This window comes from Ostrinia nubilalis, chromosome 22 (assembly GCF_963855985.1).
Source record: "Ostrinia nubilalis chromosome 22, ilOstNubi1.1, whole genome shotgun sequence".
Classification (NCBI taxonomy): domain Eukaryota; kingdom Metazoa; phylum Arthropoda; class Insecta; order Lepidoptera; family Crambidae; genus Ostrinia; species Ostrinia nubilalis.
The window spans coordinates 9,634,045-9,649,414 of NC_087109.1; the positions used below are offsets into that span (position 1 = coordinate 9,634,045).

Genomic DNA, 15,370 nt, shown 5'->3' on the forward strand with positions numbered 1-15,370 from the left:
TTATTTACGTTTATAATGTAACGATTTAACAAAAAAAAAACAATCGACGAAAATTGAAAAAAATTGAAATTTTTACTTGGCCTGGTAGGAAAGTGCAGTGTCGGACAACATTGACCGCGTTGGCGTTCAATGTGTTAAATAAAACCACATAATAATAAAAACTATACAAGATATCCAAAAACTGGTAACCGATCCTGAAAGTGCTTCACAAGCTCTATCCAACGGTACCAATAATAAGTTATAAAATAAACTGGATCTATCCGATCAATGTTTCCAGCTTCCATACATTTAGTACTGCCAGTCATGGCACGGCATGTCTTGATAATATTATAGCAAGTAAAGCCTAAAACCAATGATTTCAATGAATAATTTTAAATTAGAATGCAATTTACGAATTAATTATAAGTGTTTATTATTTAAAATAAAAAAAAATAACACTTTCTATTATTGTGTGGCTGGCATGCCTTTCATAGTGGCGTACATTTAGTATGGAGGCTGAAAACATTGAATTTTCGGATAGATATAGTTAATTCTGTAACCTATTACTGATATCGTTTGAAAGAGCTCGTGAAGCAGTTTCAGGATCAGTAATCAGTTTTTCGATATCTTGTATAGTTTAGAATTAATCGCGTGAGATCACTTATCGTTTCCACCCTGTATAAATCTGAAGGAGATCTGCAGTCTCGCTGGCATTTGGCGTTACAAAAACACCCTCCCGGTCCGCTCCCATACCTCAGGCGCTGACTGAGTTAAACGCTTGACCTATAGTTGGCGCCATTGTCGTTAGTCAGCTAAATTCTTAACTCCATATTAAAGTTTTTTTATCAATAGGATAAAGAAATAAATAAGACACTTTTACCTAAATATATATTTATTTAGCAAATTAACACAAAATTGCGTTACAAAAGATGGATAAAACTGTCATTAGTAATACGGATTAACTTTCGTATTTCATATAAAATACACTATAGCTTAATATTTTGGCTCTAGCGAACACATTCATCTTATTGCTATAAAGTATTGCTTATTTTACTATTTAGACGTTCAGTTTTTCAATAATCGTCAGTCTACCTTGCGTACATAAAAATTATGCCTTTTTTAATTTATTTAGAGGTGTTGTTTTTAAAAATGCGGTGAAAAATTTTTGGTAGAAAACACTGCCAATACAATGATGTCTATTGAATCGGAAGACGAAAGAAATACCGAGTTTAGATACAGCAAACAGTCTTAGAACGAGCCTAAGGAGAAGTTCAACCAGTCATAGACAATATAACAATCTGTCAAATAACAGTCAGATTGCCTGATGTGATTGAACTTGAAACTTGGCGTGGTCACTATAACTCTCTGTCCAACAAAATAGTAATATTATTAAATGAACAATGAAACATAATTTTTAAGTTGGAACAGTAAACTGACATTTGAAAACCACTCACTTCGGGACTACGAATATCTGTATATTTTTTTTAATGTGACAGGAGGCAAACGAGCAGACGGATCACCTGATCAATTGTGTAAATAGTTATGTATACCTTTAAGTAACGTAACAAATGCTCATTGGGCAGGTCAAACTATTATTTCGTCGTTGTCTATGTGATGACCCAAACATCAGTTTACTGATCGAAAATGCAGTTTTGGTGTATAATTCACTCGATTATCCACACTTTCACTTAAACTATCTGATTAGATGTATCAGTACAAAACACATAATTCAACAAATTAACTATTATGTTATATTATGCTCGGTTATTAGTGTAAATAAACAAAGATTGGTACGTTTGTTAGAGGGTTATATAAAAAATGCTTCCAGCGCACGATTATACTATTTTTAAACATACTACAAACTGACGGTCATCTCGCTCAATCACGTTGGAAAGGTGATATAAGCAAGGGAGAGAGATGCATCGTAAGTTTGGCAGTATAGGTGCATCCTAATATAAACATAAGGCTGGCCTTTAAATCTCACGCCATTCTTTTTCAATATTTAATTCTATGGATTTTGCTTCAATGAAATTCCACAAAGTGAGCAGTTTGGATCCTCCCTCAATGACAAGTGAAATATGTATTTCAAAATATGGAGGCAACTATTTTTCACTTATTTAAAAGGTTTTAAATGGCGTGGATTTACTAGACCAATGGTACTAAAACTATAATTAGTATCTATTTCAATTAGGTCACTTCTCCCATGTATATAAATGTATATATAACATTAACTGCAATTGGTAACGGTGTTGTACATTTATGTATTCGTATATAATAACAGCAACTAATTTTAACTATTTCATACTAATGTCAACAATAACTATGTATTTGAAACTACTTAACATCGTTAATTCTCCTGTGTATATAATACATTATTGTATCTGTTGTTTGACTATATACTAATTTTATCTTTTAATCTTTTATTGCTTTAGTTTCTTTGTATTCGATGTTTGTTTTAAAAACTTTGATTTATTCGATTTAAAACAAATGTATTTTTATCAAAATTCTTAAGATTCCAGCGGTGTAAAATACAAAATTATTTATTTACTTATATACCCTTAACTTATATTATTATCCATACAAAAGGTTAAGCTTACAATATTAATGATTAAATTGGGTCTTTAGTGAGGATTTGAATAAAAATTCGTAATAAAAAAAGTACACAGATGATTAATACAGGCGTGTGTAACTTTTTACCGATTCGCTATTGCTAATGATCGAATGATAAAGGAAAAGGGCACTTAGAGTAGGCGCACACCGTTGATTTTTCGTCGGCCGATAGTTTAGTCGGGCAGTTGATCAGTATGGGCATGTATGGGAGTGCGCACACTACGCCGATTCGATTTGGCCGATTCTTCATACAATTTAAAATCGGGCACAACTATCGGCCAACTAAAAATCAACGGTGTGCGCCTACTCTTAAGGTTCCTGTCGCGGAAAGTGTCAACAAAAATAAATTTTTGCCATACTGTGTATTAATCCTTGTTCGTACTAGTTTAATAATTTAGTAAACTCGCCATCAGTAACTAAACTGCTTGCTTGCGGATCAAAAAACCGTTCGCACTTTGGTCGAGTACATTTTACAAGTAATTTGTGGTTTTTGTATATTCGACTAAACCGCCCGGTTGGGACTCGTTTAGTTGATCAGCGAGTGAGAGACGCGTGGTGCCCTACCATTACTTGCCTGTCAAAATAGAACAAAATGGATTGGATAGACAAAATGATTTACTAACCTACTCTACTAATCTTTGCTGTTCGGACACGTTTAGCTGCTAAATTACTCGACTATAGTCAGGTCTGTGAGCACGTAGCATTTTGTCCAATGACCCCAAGCTACCCATCCTTATCGCTCGCGCGTAATTATGTTGCTGTCGCGCTCGCACACTCACTGCGGGCGCCCGTCGCACAGTCGCGACAGCAATATAATTACGCGCGAGCGATAAGGATGGGTAGCTTGGGGTCATTGGACTAAATTCTACGTGCTCAGAGACCAGACTATAGCTGCTAAATAGACAGTTTGACACCATACCCCTATAATTTGAAACCACAACTTTTTTAAAAATACCCTTCATTTTGGTCTTAAAAACTTAATTAATTTTAAATTACTTATAAATTACGATTGTTGTTCTCATTGTAATTGAAAAAAGCAGTTTGATTGAGTTGACAAAATAGTGACGTCACTTGCTTGTAGTGCCATCCAAAATCTATGGGAGAGTTTCGTTTTGACAGTTTTAAAAAGTACGTCAATTGATTGGTGGTGTCAACATGTCTATTATAGTTCCAAAATACTGAACTGCCCTATCCATGGCATTGATAGCGGGGCGCCACCGTCAATACCGGATCGCTGGTTCCGATTTTTGCCATGTTGGAAACCATATAGTTGAACGATGGTAGCGCCCCCCTGTCATTGAGTTTGGTGGGACAGTTCAGCGTGGGTCATCTATACTCGACTAGTAGAACAAGGCTTTACAGTGAGTTCACCAAAGACCCGTTCACCGCTCAGTTGGCGCGCGGCGCGAGCGCTTGCAGCAGCGCGCTGCGCGTGCGCGCGCCGAATAGCACGGGTAATAGTGCCACGCCGTAGCCGGTAGCGCGCTCGCCCTGGAACGTATAGGTTTTTATTATTATTGGTCTGTCTGTCAAAAAGTATACAATGTAAAGTTAACATTAAGCCTAGGCACAGCCCACCGACTTTTAGTTGGCCGATAGTTGAGCCCGATTCTAATTTGTATGAAGAATCGGCCGATACCAAATCGGTGTAATGTGCGCACTTTCACACATCTCAGTACTGATTAACAGCCCGACCCAACTATCGGCCAACTAAAAGTCCATGGTCTGCGCCTAGGCTTATGGATTAAGAATTTTAAGTGATAAAAGTTATTGAAGTGAGAGGCGAAATCTCACCATACCGTTCAGATGATATCGACTACCAAACGGCGTCTCTACTAGCCAAATGCTACGTAGCGATTTTAAAACGAGCTTGTCAACTAATTTAGAAAAGTCACAGATATTGACGACAACTGACAATTTAATATTTAAAATCGCTAAATTATAGGACTAGCGCTTAGCTCAGTGAGTGTCTAAAGTGTGTGAGCGGTTGTAATGTCAAACGTCAGCGAGACTTCAGATCTACATAATATGCCCTATCTTTAATATCACATCATGTCATTGTCACCCCTCTCGTGCCACTTCCTTACCTCAGGCACTGAGTTAAGCGCTAGATCTATCTAAAGTGTCACAACTGGCAAGAAGTCTCCAACGTCGAGCTATTGGAACGCTGCCACGAAATTCCGATCGACCAGCAGATCAAGCGCCGCAAGTGGAACTGGATTGGCCACACTCTCCGAAGGGATCCCGATCACATCCCCAAGCAGGCTCTGGATTGGAACCCCCAAGGAAAGCGCAAACGTGGTCGCCCCAAGCAAACTTGGCGGCGCACTGTGGCAGACGAGGCGAAGAAGATCGGCAAGACTTGGAGCGAAATCAAACACTTAGCTCAAGACCGAACGCGATGGAGGACTGTTGTGGACGCCCTCTGCCCTATCTAGGGGACATAGGACCATAAGTCAAGTAAGTCACAACTGGCAAGAGTTATAAAAGTTATTAGAGTAGTACGTACGCAGTGCGCGGGCGCGGCCATGTCGACGTGCAGCCAGGCGCCGCGGAAGTCGAAACCCAGGTGCGCCAGCACGAACAGCGCCGCGCACGACGGCTGCGCGTTGTTGCGGTCCTGTAAGGAGACGTCATCATCAGTACATCAGAAATAATCTATACTAATATTAATAATAATGCGAAAGTAACTCTGTCTGTCTGTCTTGCTTTCACGCCTAAACCACTGAACCGATTTTGATGAAATTTGGCATAGAAAAAGTCCCGGGAAAGGACACAGGGTAGTTTTTATCGCGGTTTTTGAAACAGGGACGCGCGCGATAAAGTTTTTCTGTGACAGACAAAATTCCACGCGTGCGAAGCCGCAGGCGGAAAGCTAGTACAAAATATTTCAATATTTAAACATAAGATACGTAATAAACATTTTAAATTAAAATGTAAGATAGTAATTACCTAATAACGTAAGAAAAGATAACAGCGGTCACTACGTCAGATTTGAATCCGTCAAAAAACGGATCTAGAGCAAATAGTCCTCTATGAGCCGCTCGTTGGAGACTATGGTCGGCTGGTACTTGCCCGTAGTATATATGAGAGCCAATGTAGACGAGGCACGGCGAAGAGTGGTTTTAGTCGCAAAGTATGAGATTCCAAGCGTAGCTAGGAGCCATCGAGAGCACAAACGTATGTACTTGTATAATGGCCGGTGCCGGTCTCGGGCTTAGGCTCGTTTTCCAAGTTTCTTCTTTCAGCTAAAGCTGGTTGGTGTCGGCGGCATCGCTTGCGCGATGGACTTAATAGCTCGACCCTGGGGTCACCCAAAGTCACCAAAAAGTTTGCAACGTGTTTGTTACATTGGTAGGTAAGATTGTGTTGTCAACTTTTTGGCCACTTTGGGTGTCACGAACTATTTGACGCTGACTGTACTATCGTCCACCCTCGGCACGGTACAAGCCCACCGGGTGATTCGACGTCGAGGCCCAGTGCAGGCGAGCTAGATACCAGGGATACAAGCCTTGCAGATTTGTTATTGACGACGGAGTCTATACACAAGGACCCCGTCCTTGTGTATACTCACAGCGACACTATTCTTCATGTCAGCGACGGCGCTGCTGAACTCCGTGAAGTGTAGTTCGGGCGCGAATGGCAGCGCGTGCGCCAGGTCGCCCGACAGCGCGCCGGCAAGCACGCACTGCGCCTCCAGACCGCGCTCGTTGGACACTATAGCCGCGTGGTACTTGCCCGTAGTATGTATGAGAGTAAGTGTGGACTTGACGAGACGCGACGAAGCGTGGTTCTGGTCGCAAAACGTGAGATCCAACAAGGCATGTCGAAGCGCGATTCTGGTCGCAAATCATGAGATTCTAAGTGTCACTAGGAGTCAAGTGTGCAAGCGCATGTCATCAGGCAGAGCTGTCACGAGTCACGCGGCGCCGCCAGAAGTATTCTTTTGTGAGCCGTTTGCTAATTTTAGTATCGACAGGTCATTGCCAACCGTATGACATAAATATTAGTAATTTTCTTCTTAGTCTCTTCAGTCCATTTCGCCACATTTGTGGGGCTACTTTGAAAATGTTGCCATCCCTCTCACGCAAAGCGAGATGCTAGCACGAGCCACAGTAACAGATAGACCCAAAACTGCGTAAACAGCGTTTCGTAGTAACCCTGCTGCGTTGCTTAGGCCGCGTGGTGCTCGCCTGTTTGTATTGGAAAACTAACCTGACCGTGTCGCTTATTTTCCGCGTCAGCGCTTGCGTGAGGTCGCCTGACACTATGACCTCATGGTTTCTGCTTTTTGTTTGCCTGCATGTGTGAAGGGAGAGGCTTCTTTAGAAGTATGAAGAATGCTTGGCACTTACAGCGACGCTATTCTTCATGTCGGCGACGGCGCTGCTGAACTCCGTGAAGTGTAGTTCGGGCGCGAATGGCAGCGCGTGCGCCAGGTCGCCCGACAGCGCGCCGGCAAGCACGCACTGCTGTTCCAGACCGCGCTCGTTGGACACTATAGCCGCGTGGTACTTGCCCGTGGTATATATAAGAGTAAGTGTGGACATGGCGAGACGCGACGAAGCGTGGTTCTGGTCCCAAAGCATGAGATCCTAAGTGTCACTAGGAGACGTCGAGTGCGCAAGCGTAGGTCATCGGGCACAGCTGTCAATGAGGCACAGCGCCGTCAAAAGTAGTCTAGGTTTATGGCATTTGCGAGTCATTTGCTAATTTTTAGCTTCAATATGTCATTGCCAACCGTATGACATAAATATTGTGATTTTTAAGTTTTTTTTTTTTTGTTTTTTTTTTAAGAGCACGCCTAGATGGCGCTGTATAGAATAAAAAAACAAAATTACTGAAGTAACGATTGAACTTTTCAGGACGTCTGATACTGACCGCGTTGCTTATTTTTCTCATCAGCACTTACGTGAAGTAGCCTGCTATATTATGTATATGAAGACTGACACTAACCTGACCGGGTCGCTTATTTTTCATGTCAGCGCTTGCGTTAAGTCGCCTGACATTATGACCTCGTAGTGCCTGCCTGTATAAGGGAGAAGTTATTTGCTCCTGGCACTTACCGCGACGCTATTCTTCATGTCGGCGACGGCGCTGCTGAACTCCGTGAAGTGTAGTTCGGGCGCGAATGGCAGCGCGTGCGCCAGGTCGCCCGACAGCGCGCCGGCAAGCACGCACTGCGCCTCCAGACCGCGCTCGTTGGACACTATAGCCGCGTGGTACTTGCCCGTCGCTGTGCCCTTGAAATACAATATAATAATAATAAGCACTACCAGACCTGTTCATCTCCGCGAGTTTACATCTAAAACAAAACACGCACGATGGCCCACCTACAGGATACTATTCGACGAGGCCTCACATACGAGCGAACATTGACTCACGCACGCGTATTCTTGTGTATGATGGAAGAAAATAAAGAAAATGGTGTACTAAATGCTGTGCAGTATTTAACTGCCTAAATAATAATATAATAAAAACACAGAATGTACTTTTTTAAGTTGCCTCAAGACACTTAGAGGTAAATAAGTAGTTAATATTATTCATGATAATTCAAGCTAAATCGTGTATTTCCTCCGCCATTTTTCGCAGTTTGGCACCTCACGTCAAATCATTTTACCGAAGTCAGCCCTATAGCTTCGGCGCAGTGCCGATCACTGACGTTTGTCAACAAAATGGTGCTTGACTCTTGAGACAGGCTAAATTACACCATATTGTTAATGACATTGAGCATACATTTTTATAAATACTTTCGCGAAGTAAAACTTCTGTACGTATTATTATTTTGTGGCACTACGTACAGAAAGTTTTCTTGGTGAAGGTATTTCAAGAAATGTATGCTCAATGCCGTCTACAATATGGTGTAATTTAGCTTGTCTCAAGAGTCGAACACCGTTTCGTTGACATATGTCAATGATCGGTACTGTGACGGTGCCATAGGGCTGACTTCTGGGTTCGCTCGTGATTGTCCTGTCGATTAAATATCAGGAGGGGTCGTCGCGCGTATTTTGTTTTCCATGCAAACTCGCGGAGATGAACAGGCCTAGGGTTTGTACCCGGGTTTTCCCGGAACCGAAAGAACCGGGAAAACCCGGGTTTTTTCGACAGCTTAAGAACCGGGTTTTAAAAATTCAAAACCCGGTTCTTTCGGTACTTTCGGGTTTTGCATAGTTGTCTAAAATATGTTATAGGTATTAGGCATGAGTCGTCACAAGAAAATTGCGAACGTATAGAGAACCTAAAGATATCAGATTAGCTACTAATAAAGGTTACGTACTTATTGGTTTTGTACTTTGTTTTTTTTTATGAGATATGTCTATATTTTAAGCATTTTTCTTACATTTTTTTTAAATCACTGGCACATTTTTGTTTGTGCTTACGCTGCGACAGGTTATACAGAAGATTGAGGACTATAACTTGCCACTATGCTTGGCGTTCGTAGACTATGAGAAGGTCTTCGATTCGATCGGGTCTTGGGCAGTGTTTACAGTCTCTTCAGCGGTGCCGTATTGACTATCGGTATATCGAGGTGCTGAAGTGCTTGTACAAAAACGCCACCATGTCGGTCCGAGTACAGGAGCAGAGTACGAGGACGATTCCTCTGCAGTGAGGCGTAAGGCAGGGATATGTTATATCTCCTAAACTGTTCACCACTGCATTGGAAGACGCTTTCAAACTCCTTGAATGGAAAGGATTCGGCATAAACATTAATGGCGAGTACATCACTCACCTTCGGTTTGCCCACGATACTGATTGTGGTCATGGCAGAATCGTTGTAAGATCTTGGCACAATGCTCAAAGACCTTAATCGAGTTTCCTAACAGGTAGGCCTGAGGATGAATATGGACAAAACAAAGCTTATGTCCAATGTCCATGTTGCGCCCTATCCAGTTTCGGTTGGGAGCTCAATCCTCGAGATTGTTGACAAGTATGTCTACCTCGGACAAACGATCCAGCTAGGTAGGTCGAATTTCGAAAAATGGGGCATTGGTCGAATACAACTCGGCTAGGCAGCGTTCGGGAAACTACGCAACATCTTTTCATCCAAAATACCTCAGTGCCTGAAGACGAAAGTCTACAACCAATGTGTGTTACCAGTGATGACTTATGGCTCGGAAACGTGGCCTCTCACTATAGGCCTTATACAGAAGCTCAAAGTTGCACAGCGTGCTATGGAGAGGGCTATGCTCGGTGTTTCTTTACGAGATCGAATCAGAAATGAGGAGATTTCCTCCTTCCTTCTCCTCATTTCTATGTCAGCGGACATAGCCCGACGCGGACGCAGAACTGACGGCCGATGGGGCAGGAAGGTCCTGGAATGGAGGCCGCGTACCGGAAAACGCAGCGTGGAACGTCCACCCACAAGGTGGACCGACGACATCATAAAGGTAGCAGGGAAGCGCTGGACGCAGGCCGCTACCAATCGATCAACATGGAAAGCATTGGGGGAGGTTAATGTTCAGCAGTGGACGTCCTATCCTATGGTTTAAATGATGATGATGATGATGATGATGATGATATTTTTGTGTAAGAGTTGGCAACACTGACTCTTTTATTTGCTTTGCATCTGACAGTCAATATACCTATAAATAGTCAAATATATCGTTAAGTTGGATGAAAAAGACTGATTGTTGTACCTCAATTGAAAACTAATTATTTTACTTCTTTTTATTTTTGGGAGTAGAATTTAGTAAAAATAGACAAATATTGTTAATCATGTTTGTTGATTATTCCTAGTCTATTCAAAGAAGTGTTATTTCAATAAAAAAAACATAATCAGAATATTGTTTTTTTGGAACCGAAAGAACCGAAAAAACCGGGGCTCCCGGTTCTCATGACCACCAGACCCGAAAAACCCGGTTCCTCAAACCAGAACCGATTCTGCATTCCCTAAACAGGCCTGATATAATCTTATAATAAAATACAATATACACGTTTATGCAGAGGGTTATGCTTGGTTTCTTTACGAGATCGAATCAGAAATGAGGAGATCCGTAAACGAAAAGTCGCCTGACATAGCCCAATGGATTAGCAAGCTACCCCCCTAGACAAGTTGCACTTTTTGATCGAGTCGAAAATCGAATCCGTCAAAAAAAGGCCTTTCGACCACTTTTCGACTGGTTTGCGATTATAATGTGCATTTTGTCTAGACCCACTGAAGTGGCAATGGGCAGGGCACAGTATGCAAAACTAACGGCCGATGGGGCAGCAAGGTTTTGGAGTGGAGGCCACGTACTAGAAAGCGCAGCGTAGGACGTCCACCCATGAGGTAAAACGACGACCTCATAAAGGTAGCAGGAAGTCACTGGACGCAGGCCGCTACCAAGTGGCCTAATTTGTGGGAATCATTTGGGGAGGCCTATGTTCAATCAACAGACGTTCCATGGCTAAAATGCTGATGAACCTTTGTTTTGTCATCTATCATCCGCTCTACACTGGACAGAAGTCGAACCTTAACTTCGAACTCCTATGTTCTTCTGATTAATTTCGTTGCGGGTCCAATGACAGTTTAACTTTCCCCCGGGACAAACTCGACCTTCACTGGTTGGGTTTTTATTGGCGGTCAAGCTGTAGATCTACACAGGAGTTGCAGCGGTGGGAACGAAAGATGAAAGCAAGCGTGACAATTCTCAAACGCTACAAAAACACTTTTTACACTATTTTAGTTTTTATGAATAAGTGAATAAAGTTTACAATACCTGTGCGCCGGTCAATGTAGCAACGTCCACAATGGTGTCAGCCTTCAAGTCTCTGGAAGCGTACACCACTCCGTCACTCAACACCAAACGACCTGAAAAATTCAATATTAGTACTTTAGTTTAGTATTTTTTTATTATACAGTGTGTCCGGGCTTGTAGTGATCAAACTTTAATGGCGTAATCTGTGGACCATTTTATCGATGAAAATACTTCAAATTTGGGGCTTGACCCATTTGTCGCAAAATTACGAGGATTTAAGTTTTTAATTTTTGGTTTTCACCTCTTCCTTCAAAAACAAGTGAAAACGTGGATAACTTAACATTATTAAGCGAATATTTGATATCATGCGATAGTCAATAAAATTATCTATTAGTAGAAGTAGAAAACGGAAACAAGTTTCATACATTTTATGGAAGTAAGAATGGATTGAATTAGAAAAAGACATGATTTTTTTCACTTCTTTTTCAGTTATTTTCCAACACAAGAAAAACCAGGTCGTTAAAGTATGTTTTATTTGCATTGTGTTATTAGTATTTGAGCTATTCTATAAAACGAATGTAAATTTATTAGTCTACGTCTATTAGTTTTGACGTAATTGTTGAACAAAGATACCCCTTCCCAGCCGGTTCCATAGCGCGTCGGAATAGGTTGTGTGATTCTTTCAGGCAGTGCATTTTCGCATGTTAGCAGGTCTATGGAATCGGCTGGGAAGAGGTATCTTTGTTCAACAATTACGTCGAAACTAATAGACGTAGACTAATAAATTTAGATTCGTTTTGTAGAATAGCTCAAATACTAATAATACAATGCAAATAAAACATACCTTAACGACCTGGTTTTTCTTGTGTTGGAAAATAACTGAAAAAGAAGTGAAAAACGTAATGTATTTTTCTAATTAAATCCATTCTTACTCCCATAAAATGTATAAAACTTGTGTCTGCTTTCTTCTTCTACTAATAGATAATTTTATTGGCTATCGCATGATATAAAATATTTGCCTATTAATGTTAAGCTACCCACGCTTTCACTTGTTTTTTAAAGAAGAGGTGTAAACTAAAAATTAAAAACTTAAATCGATGTAATTTTTCGAGAAATGGGTCAGGCCCCAAATTTGAAGTATTTTCATCGATAAAATTGTCCATAGATTACGCCCTTAAAGTTTGATCACTACATGCCCGGACACACTGTATACAGTGCCCTGAAGGAGAAATGAGTGTTTTTGTAAGATCTGGCCAACTGAGAAACGCAATAAATGTTAGTTTAAGAGTCTTTACTTTACATGTCTCATAGTTTATTGCCTTTAAGCTCTTCGAGGCAAACATTTGAAGGTGATTTAGTTTGAAATGTGGTGGTTACTTGTATTCACAACTGTCTATTGGTTAAAATAAATTTTTAACTAACATTAACTGTATCGCTGTTGGTTTCTATAATTAAAAGTAAGTATTACCACAGAATAATAATAAGTACTACGTACAGAAGTTTTACTTCGCGAAGGTATTTAAAAAAATGTATGCTCAATGTCATTAACAATATGGTGTAATTTAGCTTGTCTCAAGAGTCAAGCACCATTTTGTTGACAAACGTCAGTGATCGGCACTGCGCCGAAGCTATAGGGCTGACTTCGGTAAAATGATGTGACGTGAGGTGCCAAACTGCGGAAAATGGCGGAGGAAATACATGATTTAGCATGAAGTATCATGAATAATATTAACTACTTATTTACCTCTCAGTGTCTTGAGGCAACTTAAAAAAGTACATTCTGTGTTTTTATTATTATTTAGGCAGTTAAATACTGCACAGTATTTAGTACACCATTTTCTTCCATCATACACAAGAATACGCGTGCGTGAGTCAATGTTCGCTCGTATGTGAGGCCTTGTCGAATCGTATCCTGTAGGTGGGCCATCGTGCGTGTTTTGTTTTCGATGTAAACTCGTGAAGATGAACAGGCCTGGTATTACCTTCAGCGTCTGTGTTGTTGATTTCTACAGTGCGACCGGAATACAGCTGGTGGATATCGTCAGGTCTGTGGACAAATAATATGGATCTATTTACCAACAGAAGCATAGTATAAAAAAAGTTTTAGAAAATTATTTTGGCGTCCTTTTTATATATCTATGAGTCTGTTATTTATCCATCGTGGAAGAATTATACACGTTGCTTATGAATCACTGTAATGCATTGATGAAAACCGCATTAAAATCCGCTCAGTAGATTTTGACACGCGGCGGAGGGTTTTAGTTTGTTAGTCCAGTCATTATAGTAAGTTCACCTCGGAATTCGAGATACCCAGCTGTAAGTCTGTAAATACGTGTATATTGACACCCTAAAAGTTGTCTCAAAACCTACATATGGTAGGGTGTAAGCAACTATTAAATTTCAAGGTCAACGGTCACAAAAATCGGTTTTTTGCGCTTTTTTTAGAAATATCTCATTTCCTGTGGGTTTTTTGCTATTTGTATTTATTATCAATATTGTAGAATACTAAATTCTCTACAAATTTTGTTTAAAAACTTTTTTTATACGGTGAACCGTTTTCGAGATAGAGGGCGGAGAGCGCGCGGTCACTGCATCACTTCAGGTCTACTTAAGCGGTTCAGATTTTTCATACAAAAGGATTTTCCCGCTAATTCCTGTGGGAATTTCGGGAATTCCTTGTTGTAACTAAGCTTTGAGTTTACTAAGGTACCTACATGCCAAATTTCAAGCGTCTAACTTCCGTTAAGCGTTTAGATTTTTCATACAAAAGGATTTTCCCGCTAATTCCTGTTCCCGTGGGAATTTCTAAGTATACTATAACCTGCCCAGGTGTATGAAGAATAATTGTACCAAGTTTCGTTAAAATCCGTCGAGTAGTTTTTGTTTCTATAAGGAACATACAGACGGACAGAATTCTATACATGAAATATATTTTCAAAATAACTATCAGGGGGTGATTAGTGATCGATACTGATGCCAAAAATGCAATCAGTAAAAGGACAATGTTCGTTCTCCATACATTGTTCGCCTAAAGAACCAACAATTTTGACATATTACTACCCGAAAGCGAAATAATACGATTCTGTGTGTAAGAACAATGATTCCTGATGGACACTTGCCATAAAATTAATGATTAAGAATATTAAATCACAGCGATTTTATAATATGTCGTTTATGACAACATGGCGTCTAATGTATTGTGTGAATGTATGAACACCGATTCGCGAAAAATGTTTTGTATTGTCGTCACGCCGAGTCGCAGCCAAATAGTATAAAATAATAGAACAAGTTTTAGAAATACAACTCGGCATTCCACTTTTACAATATGCCCACATATTGCACGTAAATAAACAACATGAATCGTAGGTTGTTTCCACCCTTGTCATCTGACACATGAAATAAACTCCTATTGTATTATAGATATCGAAGCCGAATCGTATATAATAATAGAATGGGTTTTGGAGATCACTCGGGGTTCCACTTTTATAAAATACCTACATATTACATAAAAATACCACGAATCATGAGTTTTCTTTTCACCATTTACATCTGACACGAGATAACAAACTCCTATCTCCATGACTACCATCGTAGTCTATGCCAAAGACTACAATATTTTAAGCAAGAAGTTTCAAACCTTAGCGGCTACGGTAACCCCTGGGCCACATACATCATGATAACATTCGGTCGACACCGGAACGAAGTCTTGCGATTATGCAAAAAAGCATCGTATTCTAGTGCGGCTATATCACGTTCAACCGGGGTTTTAATTCGACTAAAGTCCTGACTAAAGACTGGAAGAAAATACGCCGCATTGTATGAGCACTTCGTGTTCGTTAAAGCGGCTTCAGATCTAGAGCCCACATAGTTTTCTTTCCAATAATATCCGCAAGTAGCGCTGCATGATCTTTACAACAAAAACGGCAATAGTTATTAAGGTGCCAAAATTATATGATTACTTTGGCACGGTATTATACACGTTCGAAGATTTGTCATTTTCATTCATTTCTTCATCATCATCATCATTTCAGCCACAGGACGTCCACTACTGAACATAGGCCTCCCCCAATGACTTCCACATCGCACGGTTGGTAGCGGCCTGC

At 40.5% G+C, this 15,370-nt stretch overlaps 1 protein-coding gene across 1 annotated transcript in view; it reads right to left on the reverse strand.

Moving 5' to 3' along the window:
• Window positions 1–853: 853 nt before the first annotated feature.
• LOC135083073 (probable aminopeptidase NPEPL1) overlaps window positions 854–15,370 on the reverse strand; it is a 34,929-nt gene continuing 20,412 nt past the window's right edge. Inside the window, exons 12-16 of the mRNA XM_063977837.1 lie at window positions 13,250–13,314; window positions 11,289–11,380; window positions 7,656–7,832; window positions 5,099–5,209; window positions 854–4,080 (exon numbers count right to left, since the gene is read on the reverse strand). Coding sequence (XP_063833907.1) covers window positions 3,979–4,080; window positions 5,099–5,209; window positions 7,656–7,832; window positions 11,289–11,380; window positions 13,250–13,314 — 547 coding nt within the window. The 3' untranslated portion in view covers window positions 854–3,978. The remainder of the gene's footprint in view (window positions 4,081–5,098; window positions 5,210–7,655; window positions 7,833–11,288; window positions 11,381–13,249; window positions 13,315–15,370) is intronic.